Source organism: Larimichthys crocea, chromosome X, assembly GCF_000972845.2.
Source record: "Larimichthys crocea isolate SSNF chromosome X, L_crocea_2.0, whole genome shotgun sequence".
In the NCBI taxonomy this organism is placed as follows: domain Eukaryota; kingdom Metazoa; phylum Chordata; class Actinopteri; family Sciaenidae; genus Larimichthys; species Larimichthys crocea.
Window position 1 is genome coordinate 15,427,806 of NC_040020.1, and position 19,297 is coordinate 15,447,102.

A 19,297-nucleotide genomic window follows, 5' to 3' on the forward strand; every position below is an offset into this window, starting at 1 on the left:
TATTGTAACTGTTAACTGCAAAAAGGTGTAAGTTGTTGAAATTATATATATTATATTATTTTATTTAAATGAAAGAGGTAAACAGTTTGTGCAGGAATATAAAAAGTTTACAGTATGAAGTATAAATCATTTGCAAAGTACAAGAAAGGTCCTCTGTCAGATTCCAAAAAGAGAAACCTAAACAATAATAACAACATCAGTGTGATATTTTAGTAATGAGTTTAGTAATTGATTTTAAATATCAGGATTAATATAAATTCTAGTATACATGTATGTCTAAATCCCTAGATTCAACCAATCCTACAAGAATTTTCAAACATTTTATATGATTTGTGTCCAAGACAAAATACTATGATAAAGGAATGCTAAGAGAAGAACCCGTCTTCATGTTGAGCTCAGTCACTTACTTGTCATACAAGCTAGTGATTTGTTACAGATGAATCTGAATTATGAATGAATAATTTGCAGAAAAAAATCTGCTTCTTGTGTACTACCTTGTGTAACACTTGTTGAGTCTCATTGGTTCTCAGTAATCAGTCTCTCTTTGTTTGCTCTCTTATCATTCTTCATCACAGAAAGGGCTAGATGAGGAGTGAAACTCACGGACGGCCACCTAAGACCTTTGGGATCTCCTGTGCTGTAGTCCCCCTTGTCTTCAAAGTACTGTAACTCTGTAGAATAAAGCAAAGTGCATTCAAATTAATGTGTAGATTCCTCATTTATTTTAGGCAGAATCGATTTGTTAAATTCACCAGCGTTCACTTCATCACCAATGAAAAATCACCCAATAAATGTATTTCAGTATATTCAGTATATCAGACATGAGAAGGATTAGAATTAGGAAACACAAAATGAACTGAAGTAACACATATGCACATTTATCTGCATTAGGCAACAAACATCCAGCCAATCAATCGTCATGTGTTCACTTTCTATGGAGGCTCTTCAATGGAGAAGGGTTGCTAATGTTCGGTAGCTCACTCCTGCCACCCTGTGCTGACATTCTGAACCGTTCTCTCACTTGATATTTGTTGCAGGAATGTTTCCGAAAATCGTACAGATTATTTTTCTTCAAGGCACCCATGAATCCTATTAGTGTCAATACTCGTTAGTCAGATTTTAAAATATTTGGTATGTTTATTTTTGTCATGTTGTCCCTACCTACAGTACACATTTATACTGTATGCCCCAGGAATAAAACAAAGCAGAACACAGATTTTGTTCTGTGTAAATCCAATTCAATCTAGGGTTATGATACATTAGGTGAACAATATATCATAACAATATTGAATTTTTATGAAATTTTATATGCTTTTTTTAAATTTTGTATTTGAGTTAGTAAATGTCCCTTCCTAAACAAATTGAAAAAAGAAAAGAACAGCTAACCCTCAAAGAAAACAGTGGAAAGTAGCTCATGATGGTTTAAGTGTTATTTCACTGTTTCTTCATCCCGGTCATAGTAATACAAATATAGATATGCAAATATAGATTCCTCATAATTTTATGGCAGTTAAAATGTCAGATTTAAGGACACATGATTGTGTTGTGCCTTTGAAAGCCCACAGTGGTTGAATGCAACTTGAGAATTACTTTACATGGTCAACACTGTAGAACAAAATCCCAATGAGCAAAAAAAAAAAAACATTTCCTTTATGGTGTTGTATGAGATGCTTCCATTAACAGAAGTGCTATTAATAGGCTTTTAACAAATGTTCTGAGGTGTCATGTTAGCGTGTGCAACATGAACAGGCCTGGAGAGTATATCAATACAAACACTACACAAATGAGTGAGTAGTATAGTCCAAAATCAAGTGAAAAAAATCTGCCAGTGATATTGCCAGAATACAGACATTGCCAGGATCACTATATATCCAAAAGGAAATATCAAAAATGGTTAGAAACAACAAGGCATGGCCTTTTCAGACTAAAAATTGCTTATCTCTGGTCTTAAAGGTTAAAAAATAGCAGATGTAGCAGATGCCATTTTATTTTTTAAAGAATGTAATATTCGTGGACCAGCAAAAACTACTGCTACTGAAAATATTCTTCTAAATGGAATTTCAAATTTTAATGTACAGTTTACCTGTAGATAAATGGTGCATCTTCACCTCTACTGGCATTTTAGATGTTCAGTGCATTCATTTTAAACATCTAACTACTGATGACAAATTATACCTCTACCCAACATATTACTTAAAAAGTGATACATATACAGATTACATGTATGAAGAGTTTGAACCCATGTGATGTATAACAGTGGAACACAGTTATAAATTTGAACATTTCAATTAACATTTGCCATATTATAACAAGACAACACCAGACAGTATAACATGCAGTAAAGCACTCTTGACTATTGCTTAGGCACATGAACAAAACTGTGTCATATAGTGAAGCAAATTACAAATTAAACAAAATACAACATAACTGACTACAAAAACTAAAATAACTAAATTAAAAAATGTGGAATCTAATGACAATATAAGCAAATTTCACAAAATCTGCCATGCAGCTGAATCTAGCCTCATCATACCTCGTTCATCCACAGCAGCAGGAGGGTATGATGCTGTAGTTCTTGTGCTGGCAGAGGGAGACAAGTGAGGGGTGGACATCTGCTTGACACTTGTCTAGCAGTGCATGCTGACCTTGATCTCACATGGCCTGTCCTTAAAGGGGTTTAGATATTTGGAGATACAGTAAAGAAATTGCATTGTTATTCTTTATTATCCACATTCCATCATGTTCCTGCTGACCCTACTTACCCTGCTGAAGACTTAACAACTTTTTAACATCATTACATTTGTACTAGGTTTCTATGCTCTCTGCTTAACATAAAGGACTGTGATGTTTAGACATGGTTTAGGATTAATTAGCAGACACCACCAACAATAGTATATCAAGGTGACACTATTTGTTCTTTCCATCAAAAGATTTTAGCTGCCAAAAATTGGCCTTACCTTAGATGAATCCAGTTACAACTCTGTGCTCATACAGCGAGAAAGAGGATGAGATCCAGAAACACACGGAAGGTTTCTGCAAGAATTTAGTTATCTGGAAATGAAAAAAGCACATTTTGTTGAACTTTCGCAAGGTGCTGAACATAATGCTTATCTGACAAAAACGCTGTAATAGTTTCATAAGGAATGAGTAAGGATAGCTAGTTATATTCCAAGAAAGACTAACATAACAAAAGATTTAGGCTTATATTTTCAATTGACATTCCATAAAAGCAGATTGAGAAAAGGCTATGGTCTCCCTATGTATGAATGAAAATAAAAGATGAAACTTGTGCTTTAGAATAAAGTGAGGTTTCTGGGAAAGTTCACTGTGCCATGCACCTGTTACCCCTTATCCACCATGACACCAGACTCTGCACTTCAGCTACTGTTGCTGCCGTCAAAGGATGCCCTTCTCAATCAGGGAGAAAAAAATCCAGGCCAAGAATTTCACAGGGTTATCTTTGTCCTCAAGGCCAAAGGAAAGGGAACAATGCCATGACGACACTATGAGACAAAGGGCGTAGACTTTGCTGGGCAGAACAGTGGTGAGTGATAATTTAAAGTCCCTGACCTTAGCTCTCACTCGACAACAGCTGCAACACTTTATTGTCTCAGCAAAGGCTGTAGAAATACATTTCACCACCCTTCACATGACTGACCTTCACTGAACTTTATCTTTTTGATTAAGAATAGAAGAACAAATTAGTTTTATTAAGTCACTGAACTTGTGTTGTCTATAATCCACGTCTGGGATTTAGAATGGAGACACTGAATTGACTTGTGCTGTTGGGAGAACATTAAGAATCATGGAAAAGAAAGTGGATCCTGTTGTCTCTCAGCAGCTTGGCTTAGCTTTTTGATTTTGCTTATGAATGTGAATTTGAATAGATTGACTCACTTTCATGTTTGAACATTTGGATTTGAATATATGGTTAAATATGTAGCTGATAAATAACTAAAGCAGACTAAATATATGATTATAAAGGTTCATGTTACTTGCCATCAGTTTATTACATCCATCATGTACACATGAAAATGACATCAAGACATAAAATACCAAATAAAACTGCTAAAACAATCACAAACAAGGTAAATATGAAAAACTATGAAATCACACCTAACATATCTAATTGAATCAAGTCAGTAACTATTAAGAAATTAGATAAAATGACCTCTTTTGATGTATATGAATAAAATAAGAGTCACTTGTTACTGAGCCGGTCCCTGATCCCCATCTCTTGCCCTCCCCTTTCTCTGCACCATGTATTGCCCTCGCCTTGTTTGTCACAAGGTGAAAGCAACAAATAGCAGCAGTACATTCTGCCCGATTAGGAGAACGCTTTTTTTAATGTGCAACCTTTCTCCAAAAATTCATCCCATATTTGGTGGATAAACAACCTTTATTAATGGAAGGAGGGCTGCTGTGAGCTACAGGGCTCGTCACTTCACTTGATAAAAGGTTGACGGTTAAAGGTAAGCAAGATATTTATCAGTGGTATGGGTTAGAAATGTGACAGTCTTGACCTTTGCTGTCTTAACTATAACATGTTTGGGATAAAGTTGTAGTAATATGCTTCACATGTTCTTTGCAATAAAATATGTTTTGCTTTGTTATTGGGTTTAAATAGCAAGAGTACTGACCCAGGTTTCCTTTGGACTCCTAATCCACCCTAGGTAAAAGCCACTTTTAATTTTTATCTGAAAAGTCTTTAATATGATGACTACAATACCACCAATTTCAGTCAGGACTTACATTACATTTTTGCTTTTTTATGTACTCTTTGATTTACGTGATTAAGAGATTGCATACAAAACAGTCTGCAGAAATAATACTGTGATAATAATATCTAACTTATCATTACTGCACATGTGGTATCCTGATGGCTAATGAAATGCATGAAAAGTTGTTACACAAGTCTATTGTACATATTTTAGAATAATTCTGAATACATGATGTTGCTTTATGTTATTGATGATACTATCTCCAGTAATTTCTCAAAATTGGAACTCTGTAACAGGTTGAAAAATGGGTGATGCCGCCATGAAGGAGTTTGGGCTAGCTGCTTCTTTTCTGAGAAAGTCAGACAAGGAGCGTCTGGAGGCCCAGACTCGTCAATTTGACATGAAGAAGGAGTGCTTTGTTCCTGACCCTGTGGTTGAGTACGTCAAAGCAACAATTACCAGTCGTGATGGTGACAAAGTCACTGCTAATACTGAATTTGGAAAGGTAAATTCATTTCAGGTTCTGCATGATGTACATATTTCTACATGTATTCAGTTTGGACTTTAAAAAGTATAATTTTTTTTTGTAGACTGTCACAGTGAAGGAGTGTGATGTGCACCCTCAAAACCCGCCAAAGTTTGATAAAATTGAAGACATGGCCATGTTCACCTTCCTCCATGAGCCGGCTGTGCTGTTTAACCTCAAAGAGCGTTATGCAGCATGGATGATTTATGTAAGACCATAAAACCTCTTAGACCATTTATAAAACATTGGTTTATGAACAACATACATACTGAGTAACATGATGTTATCCTCCTACTATCTGTAACTCTTCTCTCATGTTGGCAGACCTACTCTGGGCTCTTTTGTGTGACTGTCAACCCCTACAAGTGGCTTCCAGTGTACAACCAAGAAGTGGTTGTTGCCTATAGAGGAAAGAAGAGGAGTGAAGCTCCTCCTCATATCTTCTCCATCTCTGACAACGCTTACCAGTACATGCTATCAGGTAAATCATCCATTTTAAGCATTGAACTTGTTGAAATGTTCAACTCTGATATAATAAAACTTTTCACTGATAATTTGAAAAATCTCTCTTGTTGACAGATAGAGAAAATCAGTCAATCCTCATCACGTAAGTCACAAAGCCAACAAAAACCTCTTCAGTATTAATGGGTCATAAGTCTAAAACTTTGTGTCTCTCTTCCACTCAGTGGAGAATCTGGTGCTGGAAAGACTGTCAACACCAAGCGTGTCATCCAGTACTTTGCCAGCATTGCTGCTGTCCCAGGTGGGAAGAAAGATGCAGCTGCTGAGAAGAAGGTCTGTATTATGCATTTATTTTCTTAATACAGTACAACCAAAATATCAAGTCAAAGTACTTTATTTGAATTATTTGGTCTTAATTTAACCAAACCAGGGCACTCTGGAGGATCAAATCATTCAGGCTAACCCTGCTCTTGAGGCCTTTGGGAATGCCAAAACCATCAGGAATGACAACTCATCCAGATTTGTGAGTGTCTGTGTTACTGCAGTGAGGCTACTTGATTATCACTAATTAAAACAGTCTCACTTTTTTCATATGAGAATTATAAATGAACACTACTCCTCCTAGGGTAAATTCATCAGAATTCATTTTGACAACCGAGGAAAGCTGGCCTCTGCTGACATTGAGACTTGTAAGTTAAACTAAATTCATCCATGGAATGGGAGAATATGCAGACTACATACAGAGAACTGAACTCAGGAGTATATTGCTGTAACCCCTAAAAACAAATTAATAGTAACATTAATTTAATTAAATTCTCATATATCTAAGTGTTATTTGTGCGTAAACCAATGTTGAATATATAATGATCACTATGGAGGGATAGTGTAGCAATAGTTAAACTAACCCTAAACCTGTAGAAACAGCCCAGCAAGTATTTTATATTTCATACAACAAACATAACATATATTATACCTCTTCACAGATCTTTTGGAAAAGTCTCGTGTAACCTATCAGCTTAAAGCTGAGAGGGACTACCACATTTTCTACCAGATACTGTCACAGGTGAAGCCTGAACTCCTAGGTAAGTTTATAATATACATGGATATGTGATATGGACATCTGTTTGTTTCAAATACCGTATTGTATTATGCATTGTAACATAAAATAAATAGTTTCTATTTTGTGAATATCTTTTTAGAAATGCTGCTCATCACCAACAACCCCTATGACTACGCCTTCATCTCCCAAGGAGAGACAACAGTAGCCTCTATCAATGATTCTGAAGAGCTGATGGCCACTGATGTGAGCTGAACCTTCTAATTTCACATGTTAATGTTGACAATGGCTGAAATGCATATTTGATCATATATGCTCTTTTTTAGGAAGCCTTTGATGTGCTGGGCTTTACTCAAGAGGAGAAGAACGGCATTTACAAGCTGACTGGTGCCATCATGCATCATGGCAACATGAAGTTCAAGACCAAGCAGCGAGAGGAGCAGGCAGAAGCTGATGGCACAGAAGGTAAGAAATTGTTTTCGAAACATAAAGCTAACTGTGCAAAGAGTATGGTGGAATGATGAGGATGTTGATAGGCAATAATGGCCCTTTCACCCAGCGAATACCACTATTTCTTCACAGATGCTGACAAAGTAGCTTATCTGATGGGTCTGAACTCGGCTGACCTCATCAAAGGACTCTGTCACCCAAGAGTCAAAGTAGGAAATGAGTGGGTCACCAAGGGACAAAATGTCGCTCAGGTAAGAGAATAGTCTATTTTAGTTTAAAAACCAACACATAAAGTCCTGCATATTGACTAAAGTGTTTTTATGTATTTCCTTGACAGGTGAACTATGCTGTTAGTGCATTGTCTAAGGCAGTGTATGAGAAGATGTTTCTGTGGATGGTGGTGAGAATCAACCAATCCCTGGACACCAAGCAGCCCCGCCAGTACTTCATTGGTGTGCTGGATATTGCTGGATTTGAGATCTTTGAAGTGAGTTGAAATAATGCATAATCTATGTAAAATAGTTTTGGTTTGAGGAGAAATTATTAAGCCAGATTGAAATGTGGACCTTTTCATTACAGTTTAACACCTTTGAGCAGCTGTGCATCAACTTCACCAATGAAAAACTGCAACAGTTTTTCAACCACCACATGTTTGTGCTGGAGCAGGAAGAGTACAAGAAAGAGGGCATTGAATGGACTTTTATTGACTTTGGTATGGACTTGCAGGCCTGTATTGACCTGATTGAAAAGGTGAGATACTTGGCAATTTAAATGTTCGTGAATAAAAAATATTTCTTGTTTATTATTATTATTATTATTATTATTATTATTGTAATGTTTCTATTTTTGTCTCCTCAGCCCATGGGTATCATGTCAATCCTTGAAGAGGAGTGCATGTTCCCCAAAGCCTCTGATACCACCTTTAAAGCTAAGCTCTATGACAACCATCTGGGGAAATCAAACAACTTCCAGAAACCCAGAATTGTCAAAGGAAAACCAGAGGCCCATTTTGCCCTGATGCACTATGCTGGAACTGTGGATTATAATATCAACAACTGGCTGGTGAAGAACAAGGATCCTCTAAATGAGACTGTTGTTGCACTGTACCAGAAATCTAATCTTAAACTGCTTGCTACACTCTTTGCAAATTATGCTGGAGCTGATTCAGGTGTGTATTTAAAAATGATCTAATATCTTAGTTTAAAATGAAATATCAATGTATCTTGTTTGAGAGTCGTATAAGACTAAAACTGTTTAATGAAGAACGGTTTTATATGAATTGCAAACTGTACATGCGCCTGCCACTATTTGTTGTTCTGTATTTCACCTACAGTGTATACAGGGTATACAGTTTAAAACAATCTAAAAACATCAGTTCTTTAAGACTAACAATATATATATATATATATTTTAGTTCAAGATGCTGGGAAGGGCAAAGGTAGCAAGAAGAAAGGTTCATCCTTCCAAACTGTATCAGCCTTACACAGGGTAAGATCAATCTCATTTACAGTTTTGTGACAAATTAGCTAATCAAGAGGATTGAAGACTTAACCATAATGTATTATATTGTTTATTCATAATGGCACTTGTATTGGTACAATGGTAACTGACAATCAGTTATGTTTTGTGGTGCACCCACAGGAAAACCTGAACAAGCTGATGACCAACTTGAGGTCTACTCACCCTCACTTTGTACGCTGCATCATCCCCAATGAGACCAAGACTCCTGGGGCTATGGAGAATCCTCTGGTGATGCACCAGCTGCGCTGTAACGGTGTACTGGAAGGCATCAGGATCTGTAGAAAGGGTTTCCCCAACAGGATCCTCTATGGAGATTTCAAACAGAGGTATCTGTCAGGTATAAGGATAGGTGACAAATTAAAGGAAAAAAACATTAACATTAGAACATGGGAAACCAAGGTTTGCCACACATCCAGTGTCTTCTCTCATACTTCTGTAGATTCCCTGTCTGTTGAAGGGAAGGAGATCATTCTACCATAAAATATTTCCTTACTTACTGTTTTAATTATGTAGTCTAGAGGGGTATCTAACACATTAATCTAATCAAAATCTCCATTACTTGTTTAGTCATCTGATATGTAACTTTTTTTTTCTTTTGTCACCTGATGATTCATTTTACTTTATGTTTAGTGTCAGTTGATTTATTTGACATATTTTAATATTTAATATTTAGTTTGATATTTTATGAGGCGAAAAACTGAAACAAACTTTTATCTTCATTACAAAGATACCGCATTTTGAACCCAAGTGCTATTCCTGAGGGACAGTTCATTGATAACAAAAAAGCTTCAGAGAAGCTTTTGGGATCCTTGGATATTGACCATAACCAGTACAAACTGGGGCACACCAAGGTAAGTTTTGACGATATGCATTTTGGCTAATATAAAATATGATAAAAATCATGGCACCCTTGTGACTGCAACTGTTGATCTAATGTGTTTGCAAAAATCAGGTGTTCTTCAAAGCTGGGCTACTTGGTCTGCTTGAGGAGATGCGAGATGACCGTTTAGCTCTAATTATCACTAGGATCCAGGCAAGGTCACGAGGTGTTCTGGCGAGGATTGAATTCCAGAAGATTGTAGAACGCAGGTACATGCACAAATCAATTCCAATGCCTTAAGCATAAGGTGGAGTTATATGCACCATTACAATAAATATCAAACACAGGAGAACATTGGGAGGGATGGTATTTGTTTTAAGATTTTTTTCACTCAAGCTACATTTTTGTTTTTCCCCTGTTTGGGCAGTTTTAATGACAATGATAATCTGTTGCCCACAGAGATGCACTATTGGTGATCCAGTGGAACATCCGTGCTTTCATGGGGGTCAAGAATTGGCCCTGGATGAAGATGTATTTCAAGATTAAACCTCTCTTAAAGTCTGCAGAGACTGAGAAGGAGATGGCCAACATGAAGGAGGAGTTTATCAAACTGAAAGAGGCTTATGCAAAATCTGAAGCCCGTAGGAAGGAACTTGAAGAAAAAATGGTCACTCTTCTCCAAGAGAAGAATGATCTGCAGCTCCAAGTTCAAACCGTATGTTTAAAATGTGTCAACATTACAAATAACAATAGAATCAAGCAATGGCTTTAAGTATGCCTTTTAAAGTGCCTTTTTAATAATCCTTAACAGGAGCAAGATAATCTGTGTGATGCTGAAGAAAGATGTGAAGGGCTAATCAAGAGCAAGATTCAACTTGAGGCAAAAATCAAAGAGCTGACAGAAAGACTGGAGGATGAGGAGGAGATGAACGCAGAACTAACTGCTAAGAAGAGGAAACTGGAGGATGAGTGTTCTGAGCTGAAGAAAGACATTGATGACTTAGAATTAACTCTGGCTAAAGTGGAGAAAGAGAAGCATGCCACTGAGAACAAGGTACCACAAACTCTAATTAGTGTTAAATTACTGTGTCCCAAATAACCTTTATTCAAGTCACTGATACAATTTCTGCTGGCCATAGGTAAAGAACCTGACTGAGGAGATGGCTGCTTTGGAAGAAATCATCGCCAAGTTGACCAAGGAAAAAAAAGCATTACAAGAGGCTCATCAGCAAACGCTGGATGATCTGCAGAGTGAAGAAGACAAAGTCAACACTCTGACCAAGGCCAAGGCTAAGCTGGAGCAGCAAGTGGATGATGTAAGAACATAGTACATTAGAGTGTGTTGGCATGTTTTAAAAACAATTACTTAAAAAAAAAGTAATATGGTGGATATATATGTAACGAAAAAGCTGTAAATATCACCCACCACAGCTCGAAGGATCCCTTGAGCAAGAAAAGAAAATCCGTATGGACCTTGAGAGAGCAAAGCGCAAGCTTGAGGGAGACCTAAAGTTAGCTCAAGAGAGTATCATGGACCTGGAGAATGACAAGCAGCAACTGGAAGAGAGGCTGAAAAAGTAATGTGACAACTGCACCTTCATATGCACAAACATGAGTATTATATTTTCATTAGTCTGTAAGTTTTACATTTTTTTGTTGAACTTTTTTATCCACAGAAAAGATTTTGAAATCAGCCAACTCAGTGGGAAAATAGAAGATGAACAAGCGATGGTTGCCCAGCTCCAGAAAAAATTGAAGGAGTTGCAGGTAATGCTTGAGACGAGCAGTGAATTTTCTTGTTCTGCGATGTGATATTTGGCTTAAGCCACAATTGAAACCCATTCAATTTAAACATGGACATTTATTTTGGTCTAGGCCCGCATTGAGGAGTTGGAGGAAGAGCTTGAAGCAGAGCGAGCTGCTCGAGCCAAGGTGGAGAAGCAGAGAGCAGACTTATCCAGAGAACTGGAGGAGATCAGTGAGAGGCTGGAGGAGGCTGGTGGAGCCACATCTGCCCAGATCGAGATGAACAAGAAGAGGGAGGCTGAGTTTCAGAAACTTCGCAGAGACCTTGAAGAGGCCACTCTGCAGCATGAAGCCACTGCTGCCACACTCAGGAAGAAACAAGCTGACAGTGTTGCTGACCTGGGAGAGCAGATTGACAACCTGCAGAGAGTCAAGCAGAAACTGGAGAAGGAGAAGAGTGAGCTCAGGCTGGAGCTGGATGATGTGGTCTCCAATATGGAACATATTGTGAAGTCTAAGGTATAATAACTTTTGAACAGTGTATTGAATTTAAGTGGATGGGTATTATTGGCATCTAGCACTGTAGTTTCTGAGTGCATCCATCTCACCTTCTCTTTCCTTACATAAAAGAAAAACTGGAGAGACAGCAAAACACTGAAACCACAAAGGCCCATACAGAGTTAGTGTCCATTCTGGTCTCCAGTAGACATGGCATTTCAACATGGGCTTATCCTAGGGCACAAATCAAAAATCATAGTCGTGCATATTAAATTAATTTCTGCCTTTTTTTTTTAATAAAGTCCCCAAAATCTAAGTAGTGAATTAATTTAATTAATTTGCTCTATGCCTGAAATCTGGCATGATGTCTGAGAACTTTAAGTACTGTTTTTATGTACCATAGTGAATGTTTTTTCATTTTCAGAATAACTTGGAGAAAATGTGCAGGAGTCTAGACGACCAGATGAATGAATATAAATCAAAGTCAGAAGAGGGACAGCGTATCATCAATGACTTCTCCATGCAGAAAGCAAAGCTTCAAACTGAGAATGGTAAGCATTTGATTTAAGCGGTGTGTCATTTGGGGATCTTATGAAGGATATTATATTTGGGGATATTATGATGTAGTCATCTTATTTTTTTAATCAAAATTAGGTGAACTTGTGAGGCAGCTTGAAGAAAAGGATTCCCTTGTGTCTCAACTCACCAGAGGAAAACAATCATATACTCAACAAACTGAAGACCTCAAGAGACAACTTGAGGAGGAAGTCAAGGTAGTGAACAACTAGCAGTGAAACCTCATTTAGTATAGGCTAAATATTGGTACATGAGAAGCATTAAGATGTGCTTTCATTTCAGGCCAAGAATGCATTAGCCCATGCAGTGCAGTCTGCTCGTCATGACTGTGACCTGCTCAGAGAGCAGTATGAGGAGGAGCAGGAGGCGAAGGCTGAACTGCAACGCGGCATGTCCAAGGCCAACTCTGAGGTGGCTCAGTGGAGAACTAAGTATGAAACTGATGCCATCCAGAGAACCGAGGAACTGGAGGAGGCCAAGTGAGCAAAACATATTTTCACTCGAACAATGTTTGCAAATGATAATCAATTACAAATGAAACCCTGAATAAAGTAATTAAAATAAAACAATACAATTATGATCAATTCAATCATAATGCAGAAAGAAGCTGGCCCAGCGTCTGCAGGATGCTGAAGAGGCTGTTGAAGCAGTGAATGCTAAATGTTCCTCACTGGAGAAGACCAAACACAGGCTGCAGAATGAGATTGAAGATCTCATGGTGGATGTGGAGAGGTCTAATGCTGCTGCTGCTGCTCTGGACAAGAAGCAAAGAAACTTTGACAAGGTTAAACTGAAAATGCATCTGGCAATTTTCTTTTCTTTTAGATGGAGAACTAATGTACAATGACCTTTAGGGAAATATTTTAGATTCTTCATCTAACTATAAACAATGTCTCAGATTTTGGCAGAATGGAAACAGAAGTATGAGGAGTCTCAAACAGAGCTGGAGAGCTCCCAGAAGGATGCCAGGTCTCTGAGCACTGAACTCTTCAAACTGAAGAATTCCTATGAAGAATCTCTGGAACATCTGGAGACCATGAAGAGAGAGAACAAGAATCTGCAAGGTGAGGGTTACACCATCTTACAACTCTGTTGCAGAATTTGCTCTATTGACTGAACCATTGACAGTGTCTCCTTTTGTCATTCAGAGGAAATATCTGACCTAACTGAGCAAATCGGTGAGAGTGGAAAGAGTATTCATGAGCTTGAGAAGATTCGTAAACAGTTGGAACAAGAGAAGTCTGAGATCCAAACAGCCCTGGAGGAAGCAGAGGTACGTTCTAATGCTGGACTTTATGAACAATTGAACAATGAACATTTTTGGTAACTGATTACTACTAGTCATTTATTCAATTTTCAACTTTATTTCACAATAGGCATCACTGGAGCATGAGGAAGGGAAGATTCTCAGAGTCCAGCTTGAGTTTAACCAGGTTAAGGCTGATATTGAGCGCAAGCTGGCTGAGAAAGATGAAGAGATGGAGCAGGCAAAGAGAAACCATCAACGAACCGTGGATACTCTTCAGAGCTCTCTTGAGGCTGAGACTCGCAGCAGGAATGAGGCCCTTCGTATAAAGAAGAAAATGGAGGGAGACCTCAATGAGATGGAGATCCAGCTTAGCCAGGCCAACAGGCAGGCAGCTGAGGCCCAGAAACAACTTAAGGGTCTTCATTCACATCTAAAGGTCAGAATTTTATTAACAAAAGGATACCTAGGACATGCTGTGTTGTGCTGTCACTCATTTTCATTTACAATAAATGTCATACTCTTCCAGGATGCTCAGCTACAGCTTGATGACTCTCTTCGGGCCAATGATGATCTTAAAGAGAACATTGCCATTGTTGAGAGACGTAACAACCTGCTTCAGGCTGAAGTGGAAGAGCTCAGGTCTGCTCTGGAGCAAACTGAGAGAGGTCGCAAACTTGCTGAGCAAGAGTTGCTGGATGTTAGTGAGAGGGTGCAGCTACTGCACTCACAGGTATGATAAAGATAATTATCTATACATTCCTGTACGTTGGTTAACCTCAACTGTTTTCATAATCCAACTCCATACTACATTCATGTAAAACCAGAACACTAGCCTGATAAACCAAAAGAAGAAGCTGGAAGCTGATACATCCCAGCTTCAGACTGAAGTGGAGGAAGCAGTGCAGGAATGCAGAAATGCAGAGGATAAGGCTAAGAAGGCCATTACTGATGCTGCTATGATGGCAGAGGAACTGAAGAAAGAGCAGGACACCAGCGCTCACCTGGAGCGTATGAAGAAGAACATGGAGCAAACCATCAAAGACCTCCAGCACCGTCTGGATGAAGCTGAACAGATCGCCATGAAGGGAGGCAAGAAGCAGATTCAGAAGCTTGAAGCCAGGGTGAGTATAAGTTGGGCCTTTGGCTGCTTGCATGATTTACACATTTAAAATAAATAGCTGCTCTCTGTGTAGAGATATTGGCTGACTTTTGTTGTGACTGCCTCTTTCAACTTACAGGTCAGGGAACTTGAAAATGAGGTGGAAAGTGAACAAAAAAAGTCCAGTGATGCAGTGAAGGGAGTAAGAAAGTATGAAAGACGCATGAAGGAACTTACCTATCAGGTAAACTATTACACTACAGTGTCACATGTCCTGAGCTCCAGCTAGTGAGATCAAGTATTCAGATCTGTCCAGATTACCAATGCACAATAATTTACTGGTCAAAGGTCAGAAATAGGTCATAATCAAAATATATATGCGTTTTTATTTTGGTTCTTTTTTGCATTTGCAGACAGAAGAGGATCGTAAAAATCTAGCACGTCTTCAAGATTTGGTGGACAAGCTGCAGCTGAAGGTCAAATCCTATAAGAAAGCTGCTGAGGAGGCTGTAAGTACTGTGACATTTAAATACTAAACTTGCATCATACCAGTGAAACTAAGCATTATCTGAGCATATATATAATGTGTAACCTATATGGTATGTCTGTTCTACAGGAGGAACAGGCCAACAATAATCTTACGAAGTTCCGTAAGCTTCAACATGAGCTTGATGAAGCTGAAGAGAGAGCTGACATCGCTGAATCACAGGTCAACAAGCTACGTGCCAAAAGCCGTGATATGGGGTCAAAGGTCAGTATACACTGTACAAACATTTAAACATTTTAAAAACTCATCTGATAGTTTGTTGCTTACCTATGAGTTACATTGTAATGGCAATAAATGTATTACTATTACTACTACTATATTATACTGTATGTTGAAATAATTCACATAATCAAACATCAACTCACTGTTTATCTTGTTTTTTTTGTTTCAGAAAGGACATGATGAAGAGTGAAGTTCCCTTTAAACATCATTTCTGAGGCGCCTGTTGCCTGTGTAATGGTGTCTCCCTAAATATTTGATCAGTAGAATAAACATATGTGCATCTCAAACTGTTTTTTGACTTTTCACTGACAAAGGCTTTTGTGGTTCAAAACTAAAGAGAAAAGATTTCTGAAATTAACAGAACTGAATTACTTTTAAAAATAAATTGAGAAATAAATGTTACAGTAATAATACAATAATAAACATCAAATAAACAAATGAAATACACAATACAAAAAATGTTGTGTGTTGTTTTACTAAATACATTTTTTATGGTTATCAAAAACTGTATTTTAAGACATGCAGTTTCCTTCAGCAGCATGTCCATTTTTTCCTATATGCAAAATATGGTCGCCAATTCAATAATTCTAACGATATGTTTGTCTCAAATATTATCTATATTATCTATCTAAAAAAAACAGACAAAACTGTCAGCTTCATCAGTCGTGCCGTTGTTGGACACCAAAAACTAAATCTTTAAAACCAGTGAGGTTTAATAATAAAGAAAATAAATACATAAATAAATGGAGAAGGAAAAATGAATCCTGATTCTGGAAACTAAAAAGGGGATCTACATGCATATTTAATCCATGAACTTATTCTTTCATTTATTTCTTCTTCTTCATTTCCAGTAATGTCATGTTTGGTCCTCCATAAACCAAAAAATACAAGAATGTAATTTAATTACATAACATTACATTTATTTAGCTGGCCCCCTATCCAGAGTTTCTTATAATAAGTGCATTCAGTGTTATGGACAGTAATTTTAATTTAATTTAATTTATATAGCACCAAATGATAACACAAGTTATCTCACATATAAGCAGGCCTGCTAGATTTACTCTTAATGTCATTTACAGAGATCCAACAGCAGAGTGTGCTCACGCACTCCCATTTTAGTTTGGTTAATCAGGTACATGCCATTAGCAAATGAGCCTTAGTGAAAGACAATTAAGACTGACACCCATCTGTTATTTTACTATTGCTAATAATACTACATGGCTGGTAAATAATTATGGATGGAAGGTATTTATGGTTTAGGTTTTATAAAGGTATGTATAGATTAAAGTATCACATCTTGCAATGTGCCAATTTAAATTATACACATACACAGTATTTCTAAATTAATTACAGTGAACTAATCTCATCTCATTTCATGTTTTCTCTATTTGAATACAAATATGAGCCTCATGAGTGGGCATAAACACAAGGTACAGCAGAGTCTGCGTACTAGTACAGCTGAGAAAAAAAATCTGTCTACATTCTCAGTATTAAATATGAAAGTGCCAAGAAACTGCAGAAACTTATTTCTAGTTAATTAAAGCTTTTTCACACATTTGCAGTAGCTCCTAAGTAGGTTGCACATTTGGGTAACTAAAGGAGGTAACATGCGTAATATGGATACCTACAGAACAGAAACAATGGACACCTAGTCTGTGTGTGAGAAGCGGAACTAGGGGTTTGTGCAGACCCACTGTCACCATTGTCAAATAACTGAACACATACAATGAATATGTAACAAAAAAATTTAAATCTTACCCCTTAAAAAATGCTGAAGTATTACTGTAAAAACTGCTGTAGTGTGAGGTTTGATTGTTATATTACGGTTATATATTATAGTACAACTAATTTTGGACACAAACTACTAACCTTCATATCAGCAGTGAAGGCCGGTCTTTCTCCAGTAACAAGCATCTTCTTTTCAAAGCCAGATAAGGTAGGGCCGGCTGGAAGAAAAAAGGCAGACTTGCCAAAGGAGTCTGACTGACAGCAGATAATCTGGATTTGGTGCATTTAGAGGTTCAGTCCTCCAAGACAGATCTAGAATTAAAGGAACATCATTTCGTCAATTTAAATAGAATATTGATAGTTGAGTACATTATGGCTGTTTAAATCTTCGAGTTTTTAAAATTGGCATCCCAAAAAAGTAGACAATAAAAGCTTAAAATGGTCAACAGTACCTTTCCATTATTTCGCCATGTTCTGGTCACTGCCTCATCAGAAAACAAGCAGTACTCAGGGGAAGGGTCCACACAGCTATACAGTCTGAACAACTGAGGAGAAGATGAGGCAAAAGAACATGAACTCCTCACGTCCATCAGACCTCAACACCCCCTTAGAAGTGACCTTTCACAACAACAAAGAACAAATACTAACAATAGCTTTGTTGACTCTAGTTTCAAACTTAAGTGAGGTAAGGTGCCTCACACCTTCGTTTGTATGTTCATGTGATTGTAAAAGTCAGAGACACAAGGGCTGAGGACAGCTGGGAATGAGACCTTTAATGGATGGATGCACACTCTGCTAGAGCCTGGAATAGATTGAGGGATAAGTAAAGGAGATGAGAATTCTTGAATGAAGGCAAGCAGGGACAAGACCTGATGAGATGTGGTGTGATAGAAAGGAAGACTGCTGTGGTTCCAGTTGCATAACGGGTCAGCGTGCTTTGTAAGGTTGATGTCACATATTTCAGAAACCTTTTTGTAGCCATCATTCATGACAATTTCAGGTTGATTTGCTGCAGTTTCCTTAAGAGTATGTATCACTTACGATGTTTGAAACTAGTTTGATTCATTTATCATATCTTGTATAAATAATACAGTATCCATTATTACCCTTCATACAGTACATATAGTACTTAATTGGCTTCTAGTGGGCTTATCACCTGTTGCTGCTGGTCAGATAAGAATAAAAAAAACTGTTGTGTGCGTCACAAGCTGTCCCCAAGCTGTCCTCTGAATTACCAAGCCCCCAAAGGCAGCCAGTAGGAATTTCACAAGTTATCTTTGTGTTCAAGGATAAAGAGAAGAAAACAATGCCATGTCAACAGAAGCAGGCCAAGGACACTCGTAGCGGCATCTTTTAAATAGATGCCTAGAGTATAGGTTACAACAATATGAACAATTGAATGTGTACAAAGGTTTTTATTTTTCTGGAATTCACCTGTATTTTTTTAAACACTCAAAGAAATCGGTTATACAATGGAATTTCTTTGACCTTGACCTGATCTGGAACTGATATGTATATTGAAAACCATTGTACACCAAGACACTTTACACAGACACAGACACAACCTGAAAAGTATACTTTTATCATAATTAATACTGCACACAGAGCAAAACAAAACATCATCATCTGCAAAATGTAGAATGTACACATCTAGCTTTTTGTCACCCTTGTTACCCTGATGGTTGTTTGATTGTGGTATGATGGAAATTTACAAATTTACAGTAAATATTCCCAACATCAAGCTGTTAAACAAGCAATTAAAATAAAATTATTGAAGATTTCTGACAATTTAAATTGTACATTGCATTTTACATCCTGTTTCTTATGACCCTGATGCAACTGCTCTTTTCTCACTCACAAATATTGAGTATCTACAGTAGTGATGGATCAAACCCACATGTTCCCACCCAAACAGATTATTTAAAGACCCACATGGACATTTCAATCCACCTCTACTGGTCCCAGTATGCATGAAAACATTTAAGCAGAAAAACAAAAAACAGTTTTAAACATGATAGGGCACAGAGAAAATCAAATGAAACATTATAAAGTGTTTAAACAGCTCTGAGGGAGCT

The 19,297-nt window shown here is 37.5% G+C and overlaps 2 protein-coding genes and 1 long non-coding RNA gene across 6 annotated transcripts in view; 2 read left to right on the plus strand and 1 right to left on the minus strand.

Moving 5' to 3' along the window:
• The window catches only part of LOC104934821 (myosin-7), a 43,747-nt gene that overhangs the window by 11,981 nt on the left and 12,469 nt on the right, over window positions 1-19,297 (plus strand). For 2 of the 3 annotated variants that reach the window (XM_019253582.2, XM_019253581.2), the window contains exon 38: window positions 576-703. The exons of the other annotated variant lie outside the window; for it this stretch is intronic. In XM_019253582.2, the coding sequence (XP_019109127.2) occupies window positions 576-596 (21 nt within the window). In that variant the 3' untranslated portion in view covers window positions 597-703. Of the gene's footprint in view, window positions 1-575; window positions 704-19,297 lie in introns of those variants that run through there. 3 annotated transcript variants of the gene reach the window in all.
• Window positions 561-17,792, minus strand: LOC109136887 (uncharacterized). The gene is made up of 6 exons (XR_002041525.2): window positions 17,675-17,792; window positions 17,364-17,534; window positions 8,900-9,042; window positions 2,958-3,051; window positions 2,534-2,666; window positions 561-671 (listed from the first exon to the last, which is right to left on the minus strand). It is a non-coding gene; the product is annotated as an uncharacterized LOC109136887 (long non-coding RNA).
• LOC104934815 (myosin-7) lies at window positions 4,419-15,808 on the plus strand. 2 transcript variants are annotated; one of them, XM_027282760.1, is made up of 39 exons: window positions 4,419-4,472; window positions 4,628-4,673; window positions 5,018-5,226; window positions 5,312-5,455; window positions 5,572-5,728; window positions 5,827-5,854; window positions 5,934-6,042; window positions 6,140-6,232; window positions 6,335-6,398; window positions 6,693-6,791; window positions 6,909-7,012; window positions 7,093-7,231; window positions 7,349-7,467; window positions 7,554-7,703; window positions 7,796-7,966; window positions 8,075-8,384; window positions 8,631-8,704; window positions 8,858-9,063; window positions 9,465-9,588; window positions 9,690-9,826; window positions 10,017-10,272; window positions 10,369-10,611; window positions 10,697-10,873; window positions 10,989-11,134; window positions 11,234-11,324; window positions 11,433-11,822; window positions 12,226-12,352; window positions 12,456-12,574; window positions 12,660-12,856; window positions 12,978-13,161; window positions 13,276-13,441; window positions 13,526-13,650; window positions 13,754-14,062; window positions 14,153-14,356; window positions 14,451-14,747; window positions 14,865-14,969; window positions 15,139-15,234; window positions 15,342-15,476; window positions 15,664-15,808. In XM_027282760.1, the coding sequence occupies exons 3-39, from the start codon at window positions 5,026-5,028 to the stop codon at window positions 15,682-15,684; spliced, it is 5,817 nt and encodes a 1,938-aa protein (XP_027138561.1). In that variant the 5' UTR covers window positions 4,419-4,472; window positions 4,628-4,673; window positions 5,018-5,025; the 3' UTR covers window positions 15,685-15,808. The 2 variants fall into 2 exon arrangements, with proteins under 2 accessions (XP_027138561.1, XP_027138562.1); XM_027282761.1 differs by lacking the exon at window positions 4,628-4,673 and having other exon boundaries at window positions 4,423-4,472.

What these genes read in the sequence shown, in the direction of transcription:
- LOC104934815 (XM_027282760.1), top strand. Translation starts at nt 5,026, where the DNA reads ATGGGTGATGCCGCCATGAAGGAGTTTGGGCTAGCTGCTTCTTTTCTG. An exon ending in AGGGACAAAATGTCGCTCAG is followed by an intron (nt 7,468 to 7,553) that starts GTAAGAGAATAG and finishes TTTCCTTGACAG; the next exon opens with GTGAACTATGCTGTTAGTGC. An exon ending in AACATATTGTGAAGTCTAAG is followed by an intron (nt 11,823 to 12,225) that starts GTATAATAACTT and finishes TTTCATTTTCAG; the next exon opens with AATAACTTGGAGAAAATGTG.